This window comes from Lampetra planeri, chromosome 32, assembly GCF_965212315.1.
Source record: "Lampetra planeri chromosome 32, kcLamPlan1.2.h2, whole genome shotgun sequence".
Classification (NCBI taxonomy): domain Eukaryota; kingdom Metazoa; phylum Chordata; class Hyperoartia; order Petromyzontiformes; family Petromyzontidae; genus Lampetra; species Lampetra planeri.
This window is the reverse complement of record NC_136138.1, coordinates 5530703-5555474: the sequence shown is the minus strand read 5'-3', so window position 1 is coordinate 5555474 and position 24772 is coordinate 5530703. Positions and strand designations below refer to the sequence as shown.

At 44.7% G+C, this 24772-nt stretch overlaps 1 protein-coding gene across 5 annotated transcripts; it reads right to left on the bottom strand.

The window, feature by feature from the left end:
- Window positions 1-930: 930 nt before the first annotated feature.
- Window positions 931-24474, bottom strand: NEDD1 (NEDD1 gamma-tubulin ring complex targeting factor). Of its 5 annotated transcripts, none has more exons than XM_078609588.1 (15): window positions 24424-24474; window positions 20925-21075; window positions 20173-20267; window positions 19619-19735; window positions 19162-19302; window positions 18502-18734; window positions 17015-17216; window positions 14739-14922; window positions 13377-13484; window positions 12876-12944; window positions 12481-12755; window positions 10742-10907; window positions 6328-6490; window positions 5782-5848; window positions 931-3616 (listed from the first exon to the last, which is right to left on the bottom strand). In XM_078609588.1, the coding sequence occupies exons 2-15, from the start codon at window positions 21064-21066 to the stop codon at window positions 3512-3514; spliced, it is 2067 nt and encodes a 688-aa protein (XP_078465714.1). In that variant the 5' UTR covers window positions 21067-21075; window positions 24424-24474; the 3' UTR covers window positions 931-3511. The 5 variants fall into 5 exon arrangements, with proteins under 5 accessions (XP_078465714.1, XP_078465713.1, XP_078465712.1 ...); XM_078609587.1 differs by having other exon boundaries at window positions 24328-24446; XM_078609586.1 differs by lacking the exon at window positions 24424-24474 and adding an exon at window positions 24178-24304.
- Between the last annotated feature and the right edge of the window lie 298 nt (window positions 24475-24772).

Genomic DNA, 24772 nt, shown 5'->3' with positions numbered 1-24772 from the left:
ACTCTTTACATTTCTATTGTACCCAGGCCTGGCGGAAACGTACAGAAATTCGTGCCCATACTCTTTGGATCTTTCGGCAAAGTCAAGTAGATAGAAAAATAATGAAAAAACAATGGAAAAAAATGAAAAAATTACGTTTCGATCGCAACACAAGCAATCGTCCTCGGGTCAAAAAATTCCAGCAGGCGAACTCCTGACCTTACCGAAAGACGCAGAGTATGAATTCCTGCAGTCACGAAAGCTTTAAGTCAAAATTCGTGCCCATTAAAATTATTCTGCTCTTGAAATTATACTCTCATTTGTTGTCATTTGTCACGATCATGTTTTTTGTTTATTCTAGGCACGATTTACAATGGATCTTTAGAATTAGGTACAAACTATGTATTCTGTACTCGAATGTTGTTAGGGCCCTTCAGTTTGCAAACCTGGCCAGCCACTCACTCTTGAATGCCCACTCTCATGTATTGCACGACTCAAGATTGGGCAGTCTGCCTGCAACAAGTGAGCATAGAATTCGGCTTACCTCCAATGGCAGCCCTGAGCAAGTGGAGGCAAATTCCACGTTCCCATGGCAGGGGCCAGTTCTTTGAAAACCAAAAACTTTTGCCGACTTCTCACGAAGTGTGCTTAACTCTATCAACATCGGGCAAATGACGGGATGAGTCAACTCCCGATTGATATTTAAACTCACAAGCTTCCAACTGCAAATCGAGTGCTCTAATTATAGCAAGCCAGACACTGCCACGTAATGGCGCCGTTGAAGATAAGTCAACACACTGCGGTTATAATCGAAGGGGTGGCCTTTGAAAAGTGCAAAGAAACATTCCGTAACTTCGTAAATGTGGGCGGCAGTGTTTAAATGGCGCAGGCACACAATGGCCTACGCTCGTGGACAGACATTGATGGGATTTCTTTTTCACAGCCGCGCAATTCTGTATCATGAATAATCGTCAGTTTATTAAGTGCCATACCAAACATGGAACGCCAACTCGTACAAAGGCTGGCATTAAAAATATGCATCCGAATGCATATCCATTGAAAACGATCAAATAAGAGGTTGAACAGGCATACTATAAGGACAAGAATGGTACGTTTGATGTCGAAAAATGGTGTGAGGTACAAATCAGGATGAATGCAGAGAGGTTTCAGCAGTTGAGGTTTTTTTTTACTTTTCATTCCTTTCAAAACCTCTACAAGACCAAGGCACCGACTCAAGAGCTTTTTAACATCTTGACGTGTAACGGTATTCCTCCGTTGGGAGGGGTTCACACCGACGGATTAAGGAAAGGCACTCATAAAAAAAACAGGCTACTTAATCAGGACCCTTTTTTTTTACACATGACACAGCACACACACGAAATGTGGTTATTTTCTGTCACTGTACTCTGGGGGGGGGGGTAAGTTTACCGACCTCCCACAGAACCGCTCGCTACAACCAGACCGAGTGAGCAAAAACTGTTAAATTAACACAAATATTAAAGTTCGAATTACTTTAAATGCATTTATACATTTTCCACACCCCCCCCCCCCCGTCTCTTTTTACAATGTACGGCAAAAAACTGTGCTGTTTAGTTTTGTACAACTCGGAAGACTTGTAGATTGCATGTACTGTAATCATTTTTTGATGATAGCTTACTGCACCACGCTGGAATTTTTCGAAACTCGTCCAGGCAGGTTATGGCTGTTAATATCTAACCGACGTGCTATTTATTGATAAACTCCTTTATAAAGAACCCCCCCCCCGGTTTTAATTGTACATGTTCAGATAAAACTGCACCCCACAGCCTGTTTTAACATTTGATTTCTTGTGTTTTGTGCGGTCACAACCAATGAGGCATTAGCACTCGATGAATACGGTTTAAATGTCTCATGCCCTCCAAAGCCAATGCCACAGGACCACGTTAAGGGGGGGCAACCCCTCCAGCAATGAAAAATAATAGTTGTTAGTAAGGACTTGTCCCTTGCTTTTTATTCGACGCGTGTGCGGCGATGGCGCAGCCATCGATCGAGGGTCGAATTCGAACCGCGTTGTGTGATCGGCATCGCGCTCGCTGAAGGTGTTTGCCTTCAGGGAAGTCGTGTACTGCATACGCAACTGCGCACAATTCTGTGAGTCACTTATAACTGCTTTGCCGTTACTTAGTGCCAATTATGGACTCAGACTATTGTCCTATCATCTCATAGAGTTCCTGGCACGTAATAATATGCTACAGTGGCAGTGGGGTCACAAAATGCCGATTTATTACTAATAAACCCCAATGATCCGATCGAAATCCCTAATTTCGATCGGATCATTGGGGGGGGCACGTGCGACCCCACCCCACTGGCTCCGCCAGTGCAGGCAGGCAGTCTTAATTACAAAAGTTCCACGTTTTCACCAGTGCTGCTACTGCATTATCTGCATACAGGAGTGTGGCATATCCACATACTCCCCGCGGCTCCGGACATTTTTTTGTGCGATCACGTGACCGACAGTTTGCCTTCCACTCCTGAGCCAAGTGACCTACGCAAACAAGGTTCTTATCGCAAGAATTTGGGCACGTTTTTCTGAACAATTTCTGCTATGATGGTACAGTACCCTCAATGTGCTTTTCAAAATGTATAGCCCTTAATCACGTTTTTATCAGGCATGGACAGGTACATAAATATACATATATACACACACATGTGAATATAGAAAGATCCCCCTGAAAGCCTAAACAGCCTTTTTTAGATAAGTGCTGTTCGTGAGCACCTTTAAAGACCAGCACGGTACATGAGGGGGTGGGTGGCCAGCACCACGCCCGACCGCATTCGTCTCACCTGTGGCGATGTTTTAACACACCACACCAGGTAGTCACTTTAAAGCTGAGACGACCTTGGGGAGGCCCAGGACTGGTTCAGATATTCGTCACTTGTGGTGGCCGTGAGCGGGAATCGAACTTGGGTCGCCGGGTTCGTAGCGCGGCGTGTTAACCGCTACACTACCGCTCCCCACATTAATATAGACACATATATACAGGTAAATGGCAATGAGCGTGTTACAAGAGGGACATAGAACACGAATGGTTATTGCTGTTCGTACATGGTGAATGTTATCTCCACACATATTGCTTTAAAACTTCCAGCAGAAGTGGATGGGAGAGGGTCAGTAGTCGTCTTTAACGTGGCCCAAAACTGAAGCCAACAGTTGCACAACCAAATCGCTCTTGAAATCGCGCCAAGTAATGGCTCGCAACTGCTTTGTCCAGATCCGAGCGAGTAGTTGCGGAACAAGGAAATTAAAAGCCACGACAAAATAAAACGCCGCATCTATGATTGGAACGACGGATTGAAAGTTCGCAAGTGTGCAGCGCACGACGAAATTACGTCGCTACAAATCGCTGGGCTGATCAATGCTTGAAAGTAGAGTGTCTCTCGGCTGTGAACAATGGTTGCTGGAGACATCCACACATATGCGTTTCAGTTGCACGCAATCGAGTTGGGCAACCTATCGCTCGGATGTGGATCTAACTTTCGACAAGGTCAGAGGTCAGTAGTTGGAGCGAAGCTTCTTGTTCTCCTCGCGTAGGCGCTCGATCTCGGCGACGAGGGTGTAGTTGATGGAGTAGCGCTCCAGGAGGGACTCCATCACGTTCTTGAATGGTCCGGTGAGTCCAAGCACACGCGCACACACATATAACATACAATCACGTATAAACACGCATACCCTACAAAGACCCATGCACAAGCACATGCTGCCACACATGCAGACAAAGACTGTTCACGGGCACCTATGAAGGCTGGCAGAGCGTACGAGGCTGTGGTCAGGCCAGGACCACGCCCTAGCCACCTTCTTCTCCCCAGCGCTGATGTTTGCACATCGCACCACGTACTGAGTCAACCCAGATGAGGGCCCAGAACCATCTTCTTGGTTCTTTCGGTAAAGTCACGTAGAAGGGAAGTAATAAAATAATAAAAAGAAAACATAATAAAATAATTCTCACGACGTTTCGGCCACAATGCAAGCAGCCGTCCTCAGGTGAAGAATGAAACACCACCAAGCTTGGAGCGTATATTTAAGCTGGGTTGGAGGGGGGAAGAAGAGCGCCTTGACCATAAATATGCCAAATTCCTCTTGATATGCACATTCTGTTGTCAAGGCGCTCTTCTTCCCTCCTCCAACCCAGCTTAAATATACGCTCCAAGCTTGGTGGTGTTTCATTCTTCACCTGAGGACGGCTGCTTGCGTTGTGGCCGAAACTTCGTGAGAATAATTTTATTATGTTTTATTTTTATTATTTTATTACTTCCCTTCTACGTGACTTTACCGAAAGAACCAAGAAGATGAATCCCTGCAGTCACGGAAGCTTTAAATCGAAATAGGCCCAGAACCAGTTCAGATATCACTTGCCACCGAAATTAGTATTGGACGGGAAACAAACGTTCGGAGCGCAGTGGGCTAACCAGGTTTCCCCAAACATGCAGACACACAAAATATAGAAATACATACACGGGCACACAAAGACAAAAATCCCCTGTGTAGCCTTGACAAACTGTAGGGGCAGTGCTGTTAGTGGGCACCTATGAAGGCCGGCAGGGCACGTGAGCGGGTTGGTGGCCAGCTATACGCCCGACCGCCTTCACACACACCCGCATACACAGACTCGTGCAAGCACAGTTTATTCTCATGTTAACTTTAAATAAAACTGAGAAAAGGAGTTAATTCGAATTGCTGGCCATGTGAAAGTTAGGACGAGCATCATGCTAAGCATAACATCAGATGTTTCTTACTTTGTTATATTCCCAACATCTCTGACTTAGTGTTGGGAATAACAAATGACACTCATGCACACATACTGTTCCAGAAAAATCAAACAAACCTACTGGCAAGTAACATTAGGATACTCAGAATGTTTATTTTATATGCTGGATTAACTTCAAAAAGCAAAATGAACAGCACGCCTTATTCCCTGGCAAACAAACTACTGAGCCGATTCAAGCTGCTTTACAGCATCAGTTCTCATTGTGCAAGAGATAGTTTAGCATTTTTTGCAAAGGCAGAGCCAGATTGTACTGTTGCATTCGGCAGTCTCATTCCAAACGCATTATCCACGTAACCAAAACAGAAGTGCACATGCCAACGGCGCCCACTACTAAGGACACCGAGCCAAACACATATAGGTCTTGAACACAGCGCAGTGACAAATCATTTGCATGCAAACCGCACGTGTGTCAATGAGCGTGACTCAAGCTGCAATGCGGGGAAAATCCATTGATGTACTGCACTATAAGCAAACTCTATTTAACTATATTTTTTATTTTATTTTACCAGGTAAGGACCACTGAGCTATACATCTCTCTTTTTTAGAAGCGACCTGGCCACAAATGATAGCTCGACCAAGTGGCTTACCAAATACTCGAAACGCGTGTTTCTAGATATGGAGGGGGAAAACCGAAGGACCCGGAGAAAAATCCACACAACCACGGGGAGAACATGCAAACTCCCTGTATACCAGGCGAGGTAGTTATAACGTCTCGCCACCCCAAACATCTATTCTCGCTGCCTTCATCAAACCACAATGACCAAACAAATAGCCTCCACGACTGGTACGGCGCAAAAGGCCCTTACCCAGCGGCAGATTGAAGAAAGGGCTGTACAATAGGTTCCGCTTTCAGCATGTGACCCAGAGGACGCAGAAACAGTGACGATACCCTCGGTCTACTCCGGTTCATGTCGCTCTGAACGATGGAGCTGACAAATCTGAATTGCTAACTATACGCGCACACCCTGGATTGTTTCACAGCGGCGTGCCGACTCACCTGTTGCATCTCAAACTGCCGCAGCATCTCCACCTGCAGGTTCACCATGTCCCGATGGAATGCATCCCTGCATGACAAACACAAATTGGTAGCCCTCTCAACGATAATAATCGCGTAAAATTTTCATCTCGGAAAACCTATTTCAAATGGGATTAGGGTTTGGCCTATGCCTTTCAAATGATAATTTTTCACAAATGTAGGTGATCCACTACAACTCTTGCTGTCAAAATGCTCGATCAAAGGCATTGCCAATGTATCTGACTAAGCAAACACAAAAAACAAGATTCCATCAATTTATACTTGAGATAATGAATTATGAAATTCGTTATTTTATCCCCAAAATGAGTACATCACAATCATAAATGTCCCCATGACAAGGGGAACACAGAAGTAGGCGTGCGACAATCTTCCTAGGCGGTTCTCCGATATAACATGAAGCACTGCTCACCGCAAGACTTCTCAACGGAAGGTTTGTCGCCGCGCAACAACAAGAGTGAGAACAGAAACGACGCAAGGGGGGACGCCCCCCAGGAGAGACACACATACGTGTAGGTCTCCATGGTGTCCTCGATCATGCCTCGGATGAAGTCGACCTGGAAGGGGGTGAGCATTCGGTGGGTCTCGCCGTTCTGCACCACGTCCGCCACTCGCTGTGCCAGCGTTCCCGCCACCTCCACCACCGGCCTGCCGGGTGGCGTCACCGCCGCGTCTAGATCGAGAAAATGTACACGCAAAATAAGTTGTGATCAATAATAATAAACAATGAAGCATTTCATGCAGGAGAGATTAAAGTCTTGAGACTTTTTTCAAGATTGTCCTGCGTTGCAATGTTTGGCCGATTCCACGATTGTTTTTTCACGCGTGGGAGGAAAACGGAATGTGAAGAAAACTCACGCATACAGTACTATGTATGGCACGACACTCAAAGCTCCGGCATTGGTTGAGTCAAGACTCCATCACTTCACTGCTATCTCCTGGTCACCTTACAGCTCAAATCTACGAACCCCGACACCCACATCTGCATACTAAGCATGCTCAGCCCTGCTTAGCTTCTCAGATCTCACAAGACTCAGTTGCATTCAAGGTGATTTGAAAGAGCAACAATATATATTTTTAAAGCATGCAAATTGTAAGGCAATCTAAAAATACAGTTGTTTTATAGACGCATACCTAGGCCGAGTATCCTGGTCTGTCCCACATGAGTTTGAAGCATTGTTTGAGACGAAGAACCAAAAGTCACCATCAGAAGTGCTGCCACAGCACCCTCCAGCGATGCCACCGCACTATTTGTCACAGCTTTGTCAATCCACTGCTGGATGAAGGCCTATCCATGCTGTGTCGGTCATGCACGTTGTTTTTACCATAGTTCCATACATGTCAACCCCTTATCAGTGCCTACCTTATTACAGCTCAATTCAGACCTTATTGGTCACCCTGTGCCCTTATGAATCTCAACGTTCATCCTACAAAGTCCCATCACAAGGGAGAAATACAAAGACAATTTATTTTGCCTGTATTGAAAGGGCTGTACGCCGTATGGATCTGAAAACTCAATTTCCCTGTAAAAGAATACGGGTAAACCGTATGGGTTGACAGGTGTGTAGTTCTAAGCCGAGCCCAATACTGGTACAGACATCACTGGTAGCTCTGGCCATGGATCGAAACTCAGGTCGTAGGTTCACAGCGTAGAGCGCAAACCACTCTTGTGCCACTCCATATTAAATGATACAATAATAAATTATTTTATTTATAAAAACACACATTACATTTGCAAGCACAGAAAGAAACATGAGGATCACGTGTTCTTTACTTGCAGGATAAATGTTCAAACTCAAAAGCACGCGAATATTTTTTTTCACGTACCGCAGCTACACTGTGCAAGTGTACTGGTACAGAACGCACGAAGCGTACACAAGTGTGGACCGGCAACAACTGGGTTATTTGGTTTCATGCTGGCCTCTGAAGAGCAACAATTTAACGCACGCAAAAAACCCACGAGTGCTCTCATTTCTGCCCAAGCCTATTTGTTAAGCGCAAGGGTTCAAGGGTGCATTCTCGACCGCCTCTTTGCAAACGCGAGGCATGGCAAGCCAGGACTTGCCCGTACTTGAAGCGCACCATCAAACGCACAAAGCGTGCCAGTTTGCATTTACACCCCGGTGACTTTGAGGTGGCTCATAAGCAAGCGCTCGTTAAGATTGCGCAGGATCACAAAAGGCGCAGCGACATCAATACAATGCGGACGCTGCGCCAGCAGACCCAGACATAAAAAGAAAATAAGCAGACGTCGTTCCTGCCGCTGGCTCGCTCTTAGGAGCAACGCCAGCCCTCCTAGATGAATGAACGTCGCCCTAGGGAGAAGGTTAAAATGCAAGGCAAGGGGGGCAAGAGTAGAACAGCAGATGGGCACGAGGCTTCAGGGATGGGTGATGGAGGCAACTTTTGTTGGCGTATACACATTGGACTGTCAGACCGAAGGCAAACAAGCAAATAATAAAAAAACCATGAATGTGCATGGATTCCGTAATAACTTTCCAACATGCATTTGTTCTTGGAAGGTCTCAAGCAGCGATAAGCTGAACAACAAAGATGACGTTACGCGGCACGTGACACGAGATGGCACAGGGGAGGGGAGCCGCGGGGGCACAGATACCACAAGGGCACAGATGCTAAGGCAAATTCTTTGAGTGCTGGATTTTGTCTTCAAGTTTTGAAAAACCCTTTGATCAATTTGGCCAGTGTTCTAAAGAGAAAGTCGTTGAATAGCAACAAAAACTTCATACTAATGTGGCACTCATATCGGATAATCTTTACGAGATTTATCGTATCCCTAAGACAGACAGAAGAAAGCGAATGCATGAAAACTTTTAAGCTAATGCTCTGCCACTCCCATTGTTTCATAAGGAACATCAAGAATATAGGGGTCATATTCTATATTTAGTGCTGCGTGGAAGCGAATAATACATTGTTTAAACGCATGCCTATACAGGCCACCATACTTCAATAGGATTTACTGTTGGTACGGCTGTTTGAATACACACAACGGACAGGAAGGACGAGATCAATGGGCCCGCATAATGCGCATGCATAATGTATACCTCTATATAAGGAATGAAACAGGTGGACTTTTCCAAAAATCTGGCTGTCGCATGATGAAGCTAGTTGTAATTACTGGCGAAACGTCGTACTCAGATTGTAAATGTTGTGGCTTGGCTCTCCAACACACCGGTGTGCTGTACTAGTGACGAATTGGCCACGTTCTGTTTACATGACAACCCTTACTAGTTGGCTGTTTCTGGTGGTGGAGGGTTTAACGACACATATATTTACGCAATCTTACCCAAAAAAACTCTATTATAGGTTAAATTAAAAAAAAATCCCCCGTATACCCTTAACAGACTGTAGGGGCAAGTGCTGTTAGCGAGCACCTATGAAGGCCAGAACGGTACACGAGGGGGTGGGTGGCCAGCACCACGCCCGACCGCCTTTTTCTCCCCAGTGGCGATGTTTACACACCGCACCAGGTACTAATTTCAGGCTGAGTCGACCTAGGGGAGGCCCAGGACCGGTTCAGATAATTGTCACTGGTGTTGGCTGTGAGCGGGAATCGAACCCGGATTGCCAGGTTTATAGCGCAGCACGCTAACCGCTACACTACCGCTCCCCCCAATAGGTTAAATAAACCCAGTGGGACACACGATAAATTGCCTCTATTGCACAGGTCACCTGGATCGATTAATTGATTGATATTTATTAATATATACGAATCCATGAATGCTCCAAATAAAAAAATAATATATTTGTATCATATATGTTGCAGATAACTGCTTCAAGTAACCCCTCGAGCTGCTAGGGGTCACTACATTCACTCCAGTGCAAAAATCTCAATACATTTGTAATGGTACATGATCGTAGAAACTCACTTTTATGAAATTATGATGGAAAATATTTTTATGCGTTGGCAATTATCTCACGAGGATCCCCTCGTTTTCCTCTGTACAGGACAGACTTCCATTGGGCAAAGTGGGACATAGTAAACCCATACTAACATTCATCATCATCTCAAAAGAAGAGAGCCACTGCCTTAAGCGTCGGGCTATTATACACTCGCATGTTTCTGTTATATGCTAGTGTTAGTGACAACGGTGGTGGTATCTATCTCACGTGATTTGTTCTTGAAAATACAGTGGCTCAATTTTTCTACAATTTATGTTAACAATCTTTGAGGCCATGGCATTTCCTTGTACCAATTTTCACTCTCGCACAGAGCGATGTGAGAAACGTTCATAAAAGGTTTGTTATTATTTTAAACGTTGGTTACAATTACAATGGGGATTCATAATAGCGTCTACACGTGTCTGCATCTCAAGGTGCTCCTTACATTGAGAGGACTTGGAATAATTTACTTTTTTTAATAGGGAAAAGAGTACAGTGGTGTGCAGGGCAGACAAAGCGGTATTAATGAAGACGCTTCACAGAGAGGAGGACATAGTCACTGATAGAAGAACGGGTTACTTCGCATGTAACGACAATTTCAGTCTATATCGCATTTAAATACAACCGCATCCCATTACCGCGTGCGTAAATTAAATGGGCAACAACATCAGGGATTAAGTTGAAATGATAAAAGACCACTTGGGAGATGGCAACACCACAGCATGGCCCAGGGTAAAAGTACAGGTGGACACGTCAATTCATCGATTATAGGTATTTTTACAGAAATGATACTTGCACAAATAATGTTTTGAATGCCATCAATTTACGTGACCCATGCAGCCAATATAGGCGCCAAATTCACTACAAAGCAAAGTCGAATCGATTCTTGCTTTAAATCCCAACTTGTGGCAAAGGGATTGAATCGCGAGGGAGCGAATCGTTACCATGCCTGCAACTTTACCCCCTGCGCCTTCCCACGCTCTGCCACCATCTTGCAAACGCCGATAAACAGAACAGGGCTCACATGTGGCCGCGAGGACTGGAGTGCCGGAGACACGAGCGTCCTTGCCAGCCGTTCGCTCGCGCCCGCTCAGGTGCGGGCTGGCGCCCAGGGCAGCTGCGCTACCAGCAGACGTCGGCGTGTACGGCTCAGAGTTGCTGGAGTTTACCGAGCCCGGCCTCGTGGCAAACTGTGGGAGCGAAAGCAGGTGATGGGCGCAACGATGGTGTCAGCACAGCGGAATTGGAATCAGAATCTTTATTTATCCTGGAGAAATTCGATGGGCAATGAAACTCTTTTTCACACTTCTCCAGTTGGGGTGGCGCAGAAAGTTACAACAAACAATAAAAATAAATCATAGCTGTCAGAAACACACCAGGCATGTTAACAGAGTACAGAGTACAAAAATGCTTGACACAGTAAGGGATCCTTCAACATCAGTATTCTTCACGTGTGTAAAAATTGCAATCAAGGAAGACGGGAGCAAAGTGTAATGTATACGACAATAACACTTTTACAAATAATACTTTTTTAAATAACTAAAATGTTGCTTCATTATTTGAAAAATAAAACATTTACATACATTGTGAATATTTAGATGTTTTTTTTATAATGTTGAAAAGTAACTCGATGACATGAAGCATTCACGATCAGTGTCACGGTAAAGATTGGTATTAGGTCTATGTTTAGTAATTGAAAAAGAATGTCGAGGAAGAAAAACAATAAAACAAAAATGAAAAAATTTCCACATATACCAAAGTATATGAATGCTGAACGTGTACCATGTGCCACTATTTTTGAGGCGCTGTGCTATTTTCCTGCGCAGTCAACGGAAAGGTCAAGAATGTCTAAGTGCCACTTGATGACATTCCATTTAAACGCGTACTGGCCAACATTGAGGGTACATTTAAATACCCCTACAAAAATACCAATACGAATAGAAACATTTTCTTCAGCAACAACAAGTATTGCAATTCCAATGATATTATTTCAAAGAGTGATTCAAGTGAAAATTAACGTGCATTCCTATTCAAGCAAACTTTGGGAGGTCCTTATCTTTATTGGCAGCCCTGAACCAGGGGTGGAAATTCCAATCTCCAATGGCGATACAGACCCCTCTAACTTAAGCTGACACATATTTGAGTATCTAGGGTCCACAACAGGATAGCGACTGGACAAAATAAACAAAGCAAAAACCCACAAGGTGTAGGTGAAATGTAAAGAAATGGAGTGATGTGCGAGGAAGATTCCGATCCAATCTAGACGACTGTGAAAGTACTTACAACAGTCAAAGACCAATGATGACCAACAGTACTAAACAACAGGGAGGAGCAGATGGTGTACACTGCAGCATGAAGATGGATCTCACAGATCACAAGACTGGATCGTGTCAAAAAATTTCTCAGAATCTTTATTTAAACTGGAGGAATCCAATGAGCTATGAAGCACTTTTTCACAGATGAGGGAAAGAATAGTACCCGATCTCAGACAAGCTCAAACAAAATTGACTCGGACAGGTCAGACATGTCGTAAGAAGAAAGATGATTAAGACGGAAGCACGAGGTCAGCGACCGAGAGGCAGACCTAGTTGAGTGGTAAGATCAGGATCTGAAGGACTGAGGGGGTGAACACGGAGATGGCCAAGGAGAGGAAAGAGTGAAGACAGAAGAAGGTGGCAAACCCGACGCAGCAGTCCTGAGCATCAGACACGTTCTCTTAAAACCATTTCTTCTCAAACCCAAGCGCACCTGCCACACACTGACCTGGCCGGGAGAAGTTGGCACCGTGCTCCGGGCCTCCTGGCTCCACGTCACCTCCTTGGGCGTGTACGTCACCGAGTCTGGTGTTACGAACAGGGCTAGCTCAGGGTCCTTCCTGTCGATGAGCGGCAGGGCAGAATGCAGCGGCGTCGTGTACGCCGTTTCTGTGACTGGCGCCGCCGACGCCATGGTGGCGGTTACAGTCGCAGTGGAACCAGCTCCCTGGCTGACGGGGGTACGGTGAGCGCTGGCGGCGTACAGACTGATGCCATCCGACACTGCAAGCAAAGGGGAAGCCGGGTGGAGGGTGTCTTTTACCGTCTTTTGTGTTGGCCTCGTAACAGTTATTTGAGAGCATGGGAATATTTACAAATGTACCTGCACTGCTTGCCACTTACAGCTGGTTTTGGTGAAAGCTGTGGATAACAGATCGTGGTTTTCCAAGGAATTCAGCTCCGAGCTCAACCCTGGCAGCGACAATAAACCAGACTTTACAGGTGTGGCAACAGACATTTGTTTTGAAACTCTGTATTAAAATTATTAATTATAAACTGGAACAGATGTTTTTGTTCACACAATGTTATTTTAAATATATGTATATTAGGGATGTGATAGTAAATAAAAATGGATCATTTGTCTCATGAGACATGCATGCAAGAATTATGTATTCACGATTACTACATGTTCACAGATTTTATATCATCATCTAGAAATTCATACCACCATGGTGCGTCGTCTTTGGATTCAAACCAGTACGCATTCTATATATTCAAACCATTAACATGGTTGACATGAACCCAAAGGGCATACAAAATTCAGTGTATTCACAAATAAGACTCGTAATCCAAAATTGACAATTTCGGTAAGATTGTGAAAGATAAAATGTGTTTTTTTCTCACCTTCTCGTACAGGTGAAAACATCTCGCCAAAGCTATCTCGCCCCAGCATGTCAAGTTGATTCGCTTGGCCACTGAGCTGGGCATTCTGGTTGGTGGGCTGCACCAAGCCTGCAAAGTACATCAGGAGCGCACGAACAATGTAGACATGAAACTATCAAACAAGTATACCGTCTGCTTGGGTGAAAAACATGCCCGTGACTTTCCAGAAAAAGTAATAAATATAGCCCGAGTTTCAAGTCCTCAGGACGGCTGCAGCCGTCCTGAGGACGGCTGCTTGCGTTGTGGCCGAAACGTCGTGAGAATTGTTTTATTATGTTTTATTTTTATTATTTTATTACTTCCCTTCTACGTGACTTTACCGAAAGAACCAAGAAGATGAATCCCTGCAGTCACGAAAAGAATTGTTTTATTATGTTTTATTTTTATTATTTTATTACTTCCCTTCTACGTGACTTTACCGAAAGAACCAAGAAGATGAATCCCTGCAGTCACGAAAGCTTTAAATCGAAATATATTATATAGTTAATGATTGTCAAAAAATATCAAAATCTAAAACGAGCATGGGGTGGTGCTCATCTCTGCCGGTGGCTGCGAGGCAGTGATAGAAATTCTACATTCATATGACGGGGGCCAATATTTCCATAGTACAGCCACTGGTTGAGTGCCGATTGTGAGAAAAGTTACACATCATTATCAACACCATTAAATTCTGATGCCTGTTCTGCACCAAACCTCTAGAGGCCAGATTCATAATGCCAGACGCGACAACACAGCCATGTGCCCATTACGCCAAATGTCAGCAGACGAACACATTAACGCATAACAACGAGCTGGAACATTGTTTCTCTGTTTGCGTTGGTCATGCATGTTTTGTTTAGCTGTACTTATTTAAACCCTGCTATTAATCATCATATCGCCATCTTTTGGCCAACTTGCAGATCAAGCCTGAAACATTATCGTCGGCCGTTTTCTTTATAAAGGTCCCCACCTGCCCCCCCCCCACACCAAAAAAGCCATCACCATCTCTCACCCTGGCAGTGCAACAATTCAAATCTAGACAATTTCATTGCCTCTTCTCTGCGGTTGACCTCCACTCAGGCATGTTCGTTCCTTTGACTGCCACTAATTAGTTAGCCTCGGCCACCAACAATCATCCCCACGCGTGACATGTCCTGTCCAAGCCACCTTACTTTTCTTAGCAATCAATATATAATGTCTCCTACTCGCATATGTTCTCCAAGCCATTTGTTCTTCTTCCTGAGCTCTTACCTGGCTTTAATTAATGATAATTATCAACTCATACTACTATGACTATACCTCTGAATGCAATTAAATGGATAATGCCTTCAACAACGGACAAACCTGCCCCGTTGTGCCCCACGATGACGGCTTTAGCGATGACCCCGCTTGTTGGCGCTGGCACCCTGCTGCCGCTTGCATCTGCTCCAAGCGCCGCAACAGCAACCCCACCTCCTCGGCTTCCGGCCAGGGAAGATGAAGGCGCTTCCACGGCCTTTGAGGACGCTGCACTTTTTGACGCAGATGACTACAAGGACAAAAATAATTGGATGGGGAGATATTTGGGGGGGGGGGGGGGCAGGAAATATATATAAGCAAAGTTTTTTTGACAAATAATAGTTATGAACAAAAGGCAGACGTGTTAAAAGTCACGAAATAATAATATAAATGTTACACTTAACAATGATCTTGAAAGACTAAAAATGTGGTTCATGTGAGAAAAATATATAAGTAGGCTAACGTTTGAAAAAAAGATTCGCCATTGCCCAAAGCCTTTGCCAATTACTGTATGTAGTTTTGTGCTCTGAGGCAATGTTAATCACAAAGGTGCTGGGATTTTGTACGTGCTAACACAGCATTAATAATGATTTGTTAAATTATTTTAATATTTTCCTCTTGAAAAGGCCTATTTCTTTCGATTTAAAGCTTTCGTGACTGCAGGGATTCATCTTCTTGGTTCTTTCGGTAAAGTCACGTAGAAGGGAAATAATAAAATAATAAAAATACAATATTATAAAATAATTCTCACGACATTTCGGCCACAACACAAACAGCCGTCCTCAGGTGAAGAACAGGTCTGTCGGGAAGACAGCGTCTGAATGAACAGACCTGTTCTTCACCTGAGGACGGCTGCTTGCGTTGTGGCCGAAACGTCGTGAGAATTATTTTATTATGTTTTTATTTATTTTATTATTTCCCTTCTACGTGACTTTACCGAAAGAACCAAGAAGATGAAGGCCTATTTCCAAAACATGTGGCAGAAAATTTAGAAAGTTGCCACTAACTGTTGCCAATTTGGATTGCCCATCTAGAAAATGAAACAAAAAGTGGATTCATCTTCTTGGTTTCCACCAAATTATTAATTTGAGCCTCCGACTATACAAGACAAGAGAGTGGATGACAGCTGAGTGACGTGAAGGTTAAATGTAGACAATAATAACAGAAATACATCCCAAGACGCGCAGATTAAAAAAATAATAAGTCCGTGTTAAATGTAGCTTTCTTCTGTTTTTAGAATTAGATGAACATGGTAACGTTTGTATCTCTCAGTGTATGTGGCATGTTTACACTGATAACGTAATCCTCATGGAAGTATAATTGTAAATGTGGTCACATGTGGTACAGTCATCATCTTCATTAGCTATGGTCAATCCATTGCTGGGCGAAGGCCATTACCACCTCCCAAGCAATTGGCACCTTTCGTGATCGTGCAATGTAACAATCCACCCAGACTTTTTGTTTTTTTCGGTAAAGTCACTTAGGTAAAAAATAAAATAAAATAAATTAAATCACGACGTTTCGGAGGCAACACAAGCTTCCGTGACGGTTCCACCTGAAGACGGAAGCTTGTGTTGCCTCCGAAACGTCGTGATTTAATTTATTTTTATTTTATTTTTTACCTTCGTGACTTTACCGAAAAAACCAAAGAGTATGGACCCTTGCAGTCACAAAAACTTCAAATCTAGAATCCACCCAGAGCCTGCACACAAACTGATGATGATCATCAGCTAGAAATAATCTACTGATGAAGCACCCCCCCTAAGCCGTCGCCATCTCCCATGGTCTCACAATGATATAATGCACCTAGCGTGTGCAAAAATGAGCTGATTTAATCACTCCCTATCCGCGGCGCGGTTCCCCTCGATCATCTGCCAGTCTTGCGCCACCATGCTTTGTCTCACAGTATTGCATTATAATATATTTTTAATTGGATTTGGATCATATATTTCATGCCAGTCTTTATCAAAGCAAAGAGTCCCAAGACTTTTAGGCTAAGTTCACACACAAGGGGAGAGTTTCGATTTAAAGCTTTCGTGACTGCAGGGATTCATATTATTGGTTCTGTCCATAAAGTCACATAGAAGGGAAATAATAAAATAATAAAAATAAAACAATTAAATTCTCACGACGTTTCGATTGCAACACACGCAATCATCAGGTGTGAAAACCACAGCATTGATTGCTTGTTTTGCAATGGAAACGTCGTGAGAATTTTATTGTTTTATTTTTATCATTTTATTATTTCCCTTCTACGTGACTTTACCGAAAGGACCAAGAACAAGGGGAGAGTTGTTTAACTTCGTGTGAGAGATAACGGCCGGGGGGTTGTGCTCGCTCACTTTGGCAGTGCCATGCTTGTGGTGGAAGCGCAGGCAGCGCACGGACGTCTTGTGCGCTGAGACACTGCGCAAAGGCGACGACATCATGCGCAGGTCGTAGAGGATGAGCTTGCCGCGTGACGTTCCCAGCGCCAGAGTCGATCCATCCGGCATGAACTCCACCGCCGTGAGAGGAGACTCCGCCGTCACGGAGCGCAGTATGCTACCCGCAACGAAAAAAAAATCCAAATTCGTTAACATCCAACGCTTGCACACGCGGCATTTGAAGTTTCAACTGCACTCCAAACACGGAGATGCATGGTGGATAAGGATTGGCATTCATAGAGCGCTTGCTTAAATGCCTCCTCAGCAACTCAAAGCCCCTTATATCGCATGTCATCTCAACCATTTCAATGCCCGACTGTGGTTCACAGCCAAGGAGATCCTAGGGGCAGCTGCCGCTGTGTGGCACAGGGCAGAGGTCGCAATCGGGTACCCGATACCCGTACCCTACCCGATACCCGGCTACCCGTACCCGGCCGGGTACGGGTACGGGTACCCGTTTGAGACTCTGGTGCGGCCGGGTACGGGTACGGGTAGGCCGTGAGTCACTGGTGAGTAACCGTTTGTCACTCATTTCCCAAAGTCTTGTCTCTTCTCACAATTCAAGTTCCTAGAATCAACCCACCCACGCCTGCAACATGGCTTCATCCCAGAGGTCACAATCGGGTACCCGATACCCGTACCCTACCCGATACCCCGCTACCCGTACCCGGCCGGGTATCGGGTACGGGTACCCGTTTGCGACCCTGGTGCGGCCGGGTACGGGTAAGGAATCAAAACCCGTTTGCGACCTCTGACACAGGGTGTACACAGTACCGGCCTGTACTTTGGCTTTCATCCGTTGCTACGTGATTTCCCGAATTTAGTAGTTTTCAATTAGTTCATCAAACGTAGCAAATTTTGACCATGATGCCAGCACACATGGCTTACTCTTTTCTAATAACTGTCACAGGATCTTTAACGTCCACTGTGAAGCAGACGGCAGATGTATGGTTTATGCACCCAAAGAATTAATCACGCACCGCTCAGATTGATCTGTGATCTGCAACAAACGAAAAATGTGCGATTGCTCAGCCATGTATGTATGTTGAACTTCTTTAGCACCGTACATAGCCAACCATGCTAATCGGAGATGCAGGGAGCTAATCGGAGCAATGAATTGTCAAGCATCAGTTCAGCTCTGAATTCTCAATGCAGGTCTCACTTTAAAAAAAGGGCTTTTAGCTGGTCAAATATTTTGTTGAATGAAATAATTAACCTCTATTTTATTGTTCTAATTCGTATTGTCCCATTAGTTCAGTCTCGTTTTTTTCCTTAAGCCTGAAAATACCAATCCACAACACACACTTTTCAGAATCTGAGGTTTATATCCCGCGGAAAAGCCCCAAGCTATTTTTTCAAGGGGCCGACTCGGCCAACAGGCAAAACATTTTACTGCGACAGACCTCTTGCTGACCATGTCGTAGAGGATGATCCGCTTGTCGAGGCCGGCGGTGACGAAGAGGAGGTCGTTGACGGGGGAGAAGGCGAGCGCTGACGCCGGGGCCCTGTGCGCCGTGGTGAACGAGTGGTGAGGCCGCCGCGCGTTCGCGTCCCACAAAACGACGGAGCCGTCGTCAGACACGCTGCCGAAGAGCGCCTTCTTGAAGTACGAGTACTGCAGGTCCTGCACCGGCTGCTGGGCCGCATGGAAGGCAACACGCGTTTCTGTCACAGTCAGCGTTCTACTTTATCTGAAAACAGATCTCAACAGAACACATTAAATGAAATGAGGGTAAAAACTGAAGGGGTTTTTATGCTGCATTGGGGAGATGGGAATGCGGTTAATGGGTGAAGAAAACTCGTCAGCCAAATGCCTTACTTGTTTCAGAGACCTGAGCCAACAATAAACCAGCCGATAGGCCAACAAATGCAATACATATTCTAAGTAAAAAGATCAAAGGTTTAAACAAAACAATGAAAGCAAAGCTGTGTCCAATCCAAGTATGCCTTGAACACAAGACTCTCGCTTGGTTATCAAGGAATGACTAAATAAGTAAATACACATTTAGCAACAAAACATACGGTATTTACGTACCCATGTTTCACTATCACACGGCACTCACCTGGGATTTTGGATGCGTAAAGGGGGCGCTGGCCTGGTTGGTGACCGTGTTGTGGAGAACAATCTCTCCGTGCTGGGAGCCCGACGCTGCATAGTTGTCGTTCCAGTTGTAAGAGACGCACGTGACCGCAGCGCTGTGGTCCTGCAGTCATTCACAATGGGCGCAATTTGTCTTCTAGGTTGCCAAGAAATTTTAATAGACCACATGCCAAAGATTACATGGCAGTGCAGCCAAATTAAATTGTTCTGTACTCGAGAAATCTTCACCAACCCTCACGAATGAGCATGGTGAAGTGAGAACAAACAACCCCCAACGACTGACTTTGTGGAGAGGCCCTCATCCAGCAGTGGATTGACAGTAGGGCTGTATGAGTACATTAAGAGCGTAAGACTCGATTTAGCAGATGAATAGATACATCGTTACATTCCTACAGTCTGCGGGTGTTGAACAAACTCACAGTGAATGATTTCTGGAGCTTTTTTGTATGAAGGTCCCAGATGTTGACGGAGCCATCTTTTCCTCCGCTCAGGACAAACTGGCTATTGGAGCTGAGGGAGACACAAGTCTGTCCTTTCTGTGTGGGGGGGGGAAATGAAAAAAAAGAAAAACTGATGCGTCAAAAACAAACGTTATGTATTCAAAATGAAATATGCATTGCAATTGTTTGTCTTTTAAGTGACAGGCACCAAAGCTGTCCGAGATGAAAAGCTCAATAATTACTTGAAGGTTATGATCAAGGGTGCTACCATAGCGCTCTCTAGTGATGTATTTGCATTGGCGTATTAAAACTTATGAGAGTGATGTCAATAGAGTGGTGTAATAATATAATACACTTTACCATAAGATTAAAGTATTTTATTCTCCTTTACGATTGAAATTTGTGTCACAGTCGAGGATGCACAACCTTGATATGTACTGACAACAAAAAACTACTTGTGCAATTTTGAGTCTTGCGATCATTTACATTTCATATTTGATCAATTATATTGTTCATCGGAAATTGGATCTTACGTCCTCGGCAAGCTGAAGAACGGTGATGCAAGCCACCTTGCAGCTTGTGAGAGTAATCTGGTCGCCACTCTCAGAGGCACTCAGGACAAAGGGACGTTAGTCGCATGTCAAGGCAAACGCAACTTAGCCTCAGCACCTCCTGCCGCGTGCATGCACACGATAAAATGAAAAGCTTTTTGATTTCATGACCGTGCAAGGCACCGCAGAATGGCTATCGTCAAGAAGCACAGCTCTTTGGTCACTGCACTCCAGGGGGCTTATGTTATCTTTAAGGTCGGCGCTTAAAAAGCATTTTTAACCAGGGCTAATGAAAGCAAACATAGATCGGTATGAAACACGGCAGATGGCCAAGACGTTCCAAAAGCCTCATCATAACACGGTGATAGAAAACACAATCAGGAGGTCTAACTCCATCAAGTAAGAGGGCCGCCATTTGTCTTCATCATCAGCAGAGCAAAATATATTTTCCAGACGGCTCGAAACGGTTGACAGCACTTTAGCACTCCTTGCATCTGACCCACAGCACTGACGTATGGCATGAAGAGAGATCGTAACAAATGGCGGTGGCTAAAGGATCCAAGCATTTCCACCGAAGTTCGATTCCCAGCCACAGCTAACATCAGTGGCAAGGGATATCTGAACTGGCCTTGGTACACTACCTTCACCAAACCACGCTGACTGGCCGCAGGGAGAACCTTATTCAGTCCTGGATTGACAAAAGGACTTTGTACATTATTTTCACAAAAGGATATTGTCAGGATGGCCGAAGACTGCGAGCGAAGAGATGCTCTGTGCGGTGCTGTGCGGGTTGAACTGGTCGATGAGAGTGAGGGTCGGTGCATCCCACAGGCGGATGTCATCACCACACGACACCAACCTCACCGCCTCCTGCATCTTCGCGGCCTGTCCAATGAAGGGGGCATTAGCTTATTTAGTAGCTATGTAACGAATTATACATTCCAGTCGATTAATTATACTTTTTGGTTCTTTTGGTAAAGTCAGGTAGAAGGAAGATAAATTAAATAATAATTATAAGTCCATTGTCTCTCCTCCATCCTCTATGGGCAGAAATTCCACACAACTCTCTCATTTTCTCTACCCCAATCCTCCCTCCTCTCTCTGCCCCCCCCTCTCTCTAATTAAGACCTCGACACAGAGGCGTTGTCTCTGTTTGTCTAGGTTGTGTCTCTATCTGCTTGTGTGTATGTCTATGTGTCTCCGTGTCTGTGTTTTGTCTCTCTCTCAAATTTAGCAATCTTTGGAAGAACGTAATCAACCAGGTAGGGTGTTGACTGTTGTGTTAGCCGACTCTCTGTGTTGAATTGCATTATATTTCTAAGTTTACTAGGTTTGTTTTCTCATTCATTCTTACCTGATGACGGTTGCTTGTGTTGCAATCGAAACGTCGTATTCTATTATTATTTAATTTATTTTCTTTCTACGTGACTTTACCGAAAGAACCAGAGTCATTCCTGCAGTCACAAAAGCTTCGAATCTAGTTCGATTCATTACTCACGATAAACGCATCGCAATATGTAACAGTGTTATTTTCAAATTCAAGTAAATGTATTAACATTATTCTCCAAAGCTTATGGTTGGAATGAATAACAGAGGCAAAAAAATACAAATGCAGACAAAGCAAACAGCACAGGACAGGCATTATAAATGACAGAATGTCCTTAACACAAGCAGTATGGAAAATACAGTACAAACGAGAAAGTAACGGAAGAGACAGAACAGACAAAAACATAATTGAAACGAATCATTACCCTGTGTTGTCCCCATTCATAGAAATTGCATGGTATTGCGTTGGTGTGAAATGTTACATGCCTATAATGATTTAACCACAGCTTTAGCTTGACAAAAAAAATCAAAATTGCCTTATTACTGAACACTACACCGAGCGACGGTTAGTCATCGTTGGTGCTACCGTGACCACTGGCCCTAATCCAGACACACCTATCCTGCCGAGCGGCTCAAATAAGGACTAGAATGTTTTTGTCACCTCCATATGGTATGCTGGGCACTGAACAAGTAACAGTACCAAAGGACATTGCACCAGTCCTTTGCCTGCAATACTTGGTGATAAATTCCCCAGGGCAGTAAGATAAGCATGACGAAGTGTGTTAGTCAATTGAAAAAGCAATTAATTACTCCTGTTATGACACGCTTCTGTGATGCTAATCCTATACATTTCAGTACGAACTTTACTTTGTACTTAAAAACACAAATATATGGAGACCGTAACTCTATTAAAATGTTTTGGAGAATGTTATAAACCAGACATTTTACTCCCTAATCGTGTTGCACAACTGACAACTCCCTGACTGAAGCAGCGTGGGCTGTAAACATGTTTCGCTGCTAGGAAACGACTAACAAGTCACATTTTCAATGCATATGCACACGACTGGGTAGGTGCCACCAAAGTTATTCTGTTTTCTCAAGGACATCTCTGAGCAAATGTTCAATTTCAAAAACCGCGTTTAACATGTCCTGTCATAACGAACAAAAGAATACCTTTTTGTCTCAGCTTCACTCACACCGAATTTGGTAACTCAAATACTGTGTTTTATTACCCGAGATTACAATTATATAAATGCCAAGTGACCCTACATAATAACGCACTTGTAAATAATGCATCTCAGCGAGCTCAATACTTGTTGAAAACATCAAGTTAATTCTAGAAAGTATGCCCATTAAGTTAGTGTCCGCTATTTTAAAAGGCGTGGGGTCACACTGGGCAAAGTCATGAACATGGGTATTTGTCATTCCACATATCACAGGGGAAACCCTCAAGCGATGACAGATGTCACTTTGATGTTTCCCCTTAAAATAAGAAAGTCAATGTGATGTGTGAGGCTATGGGCTGGGTTTTTTTTAGATTCCCTCCTAAGCGGGCTGAAAAGGAAAAGCACTATGAAGCTTCTGAACCCATCCCTGCTGGGTGGTTCACAGTTGTCCCTTACCTCAGATCTGCATTTCTAAAGGACATCTGAAGTCCCAATAGGGTTTCAAGTTTCTACCTGCTCAAATAAACAATAGTGCGGTGCTTATCTTTTATGGCAGTATAAAGCCAGTCGAAGAAATTACACATTTATGTGCGGAGATAATCAGCACACTCACCTACCCTATTCAAGGAGTTCTCATTAATAATATATTGATGACAATTCCACTTTCGGATAAAGTGGGTCAGTCTGTCAGTAAAAAGAACCACAACGTGGTATTCACTTTATCGAACCCAGAATGGTTTTGGATTGAACCGACCCCCCTTAACCTAAATTTCACTCCTGACCTCCTGCTTGTGAATTGAGCAGTCGACGGTATACTCTGGTGGCCAGTTTCAAACTATGGGCCACAATAATGCTGCACTTGCCCTCTTCGATCACTCAGTCTTTAAGAGACGTTTAACGAGGCTATTCCTGAAGCCGTCCGCTGTCTCACAGATCTCGACATGAGTATATATAAAAGCTGCTGATCAGCTCCCCACTACAAGAACAGGAGCAAAGTGTCTGATCATTAACAACAGCGTGTTACGTAAGTGAACGCTGGAAACATTTAACACTGCCCGTGTGCGTACACACGCACGCACGTGTCTTCTACGGGTCCCATTCACACCAACCAGAGGTGCTCACGATCTAAATAGTCGAGGGGGGGGGGCAATTTAGATCGCCCGACTTGACACGACGCGTGTACAGCCAGCACAGTTGGTTGTTTTGCAATTGTGTTCCCCCATTTCGTCTCACTCTGCGTCCGTCAATGTTGACTCGGGACGTCTCCCCGCGCGTCTGAATCTCTCTCACGAGTCGAATCTGTCGCTTGCTCTGTCCAGTCTCCCGCACAAGCTCCCAACACCGAAACGTCGCAGGTTTTTTTTGTACCGCGCACGCACAAAGTACATTTACAACAGTTCTAACGTTATAGCGCAATTGCGCCCAACAAATCACACGTCCACCCCCGCCTCGCTCCCGCGGCCAACTCCCCCCCCCCCCCCGTCACCTCCCTCACCCCCGGGCAGGGTCTTTCAGGAAAAGTCGGTAGGCTTCCTACAAACCCAGGCCCTCCTCCACCGACAAAAAAAAATAAAACTCCGTTACGATCTCGCGCCACTTCCCGTTGTGCCAAATTACCCCACGAGCGTTTTAATGTTGTTTTTACGCGCGTTCGTGGAGATGGCGCTGCCGATTAAGGGTCGGCCGACAAGACGGGTCGCTTTAACCTCGCAGAGTAAACTTCGCGCGCCGCTCGCCTCACCAGAGGGGTGCCTGGCCCCGCCACTTTTTACGAACGCGGCCGCACTGCGCATGCGCGCATGACGACAATTTAGATTTCCCGCCGCGGATAGGCGCCGCGGACGAATGTCGAGTTCCCTATTGGTCCCCTGCCCCCCCCCCCCCCGAGCACCACGTGACCAGTACGGTTGTTGGCGGATACTCATGTGCTCTAATAAATGTAAATCGGAATGTTTATTAAGACTGCAGAAATCCGATAAGCTATGAAGCTCTTTTTTTGTATAATAGAGGTTTTTTTTGGGTTAGATCGCGTAAATATAAATGTGTCGTTAAACCCGCCACCGCCAGACACAGCCGAGTCGTGAGGTTTG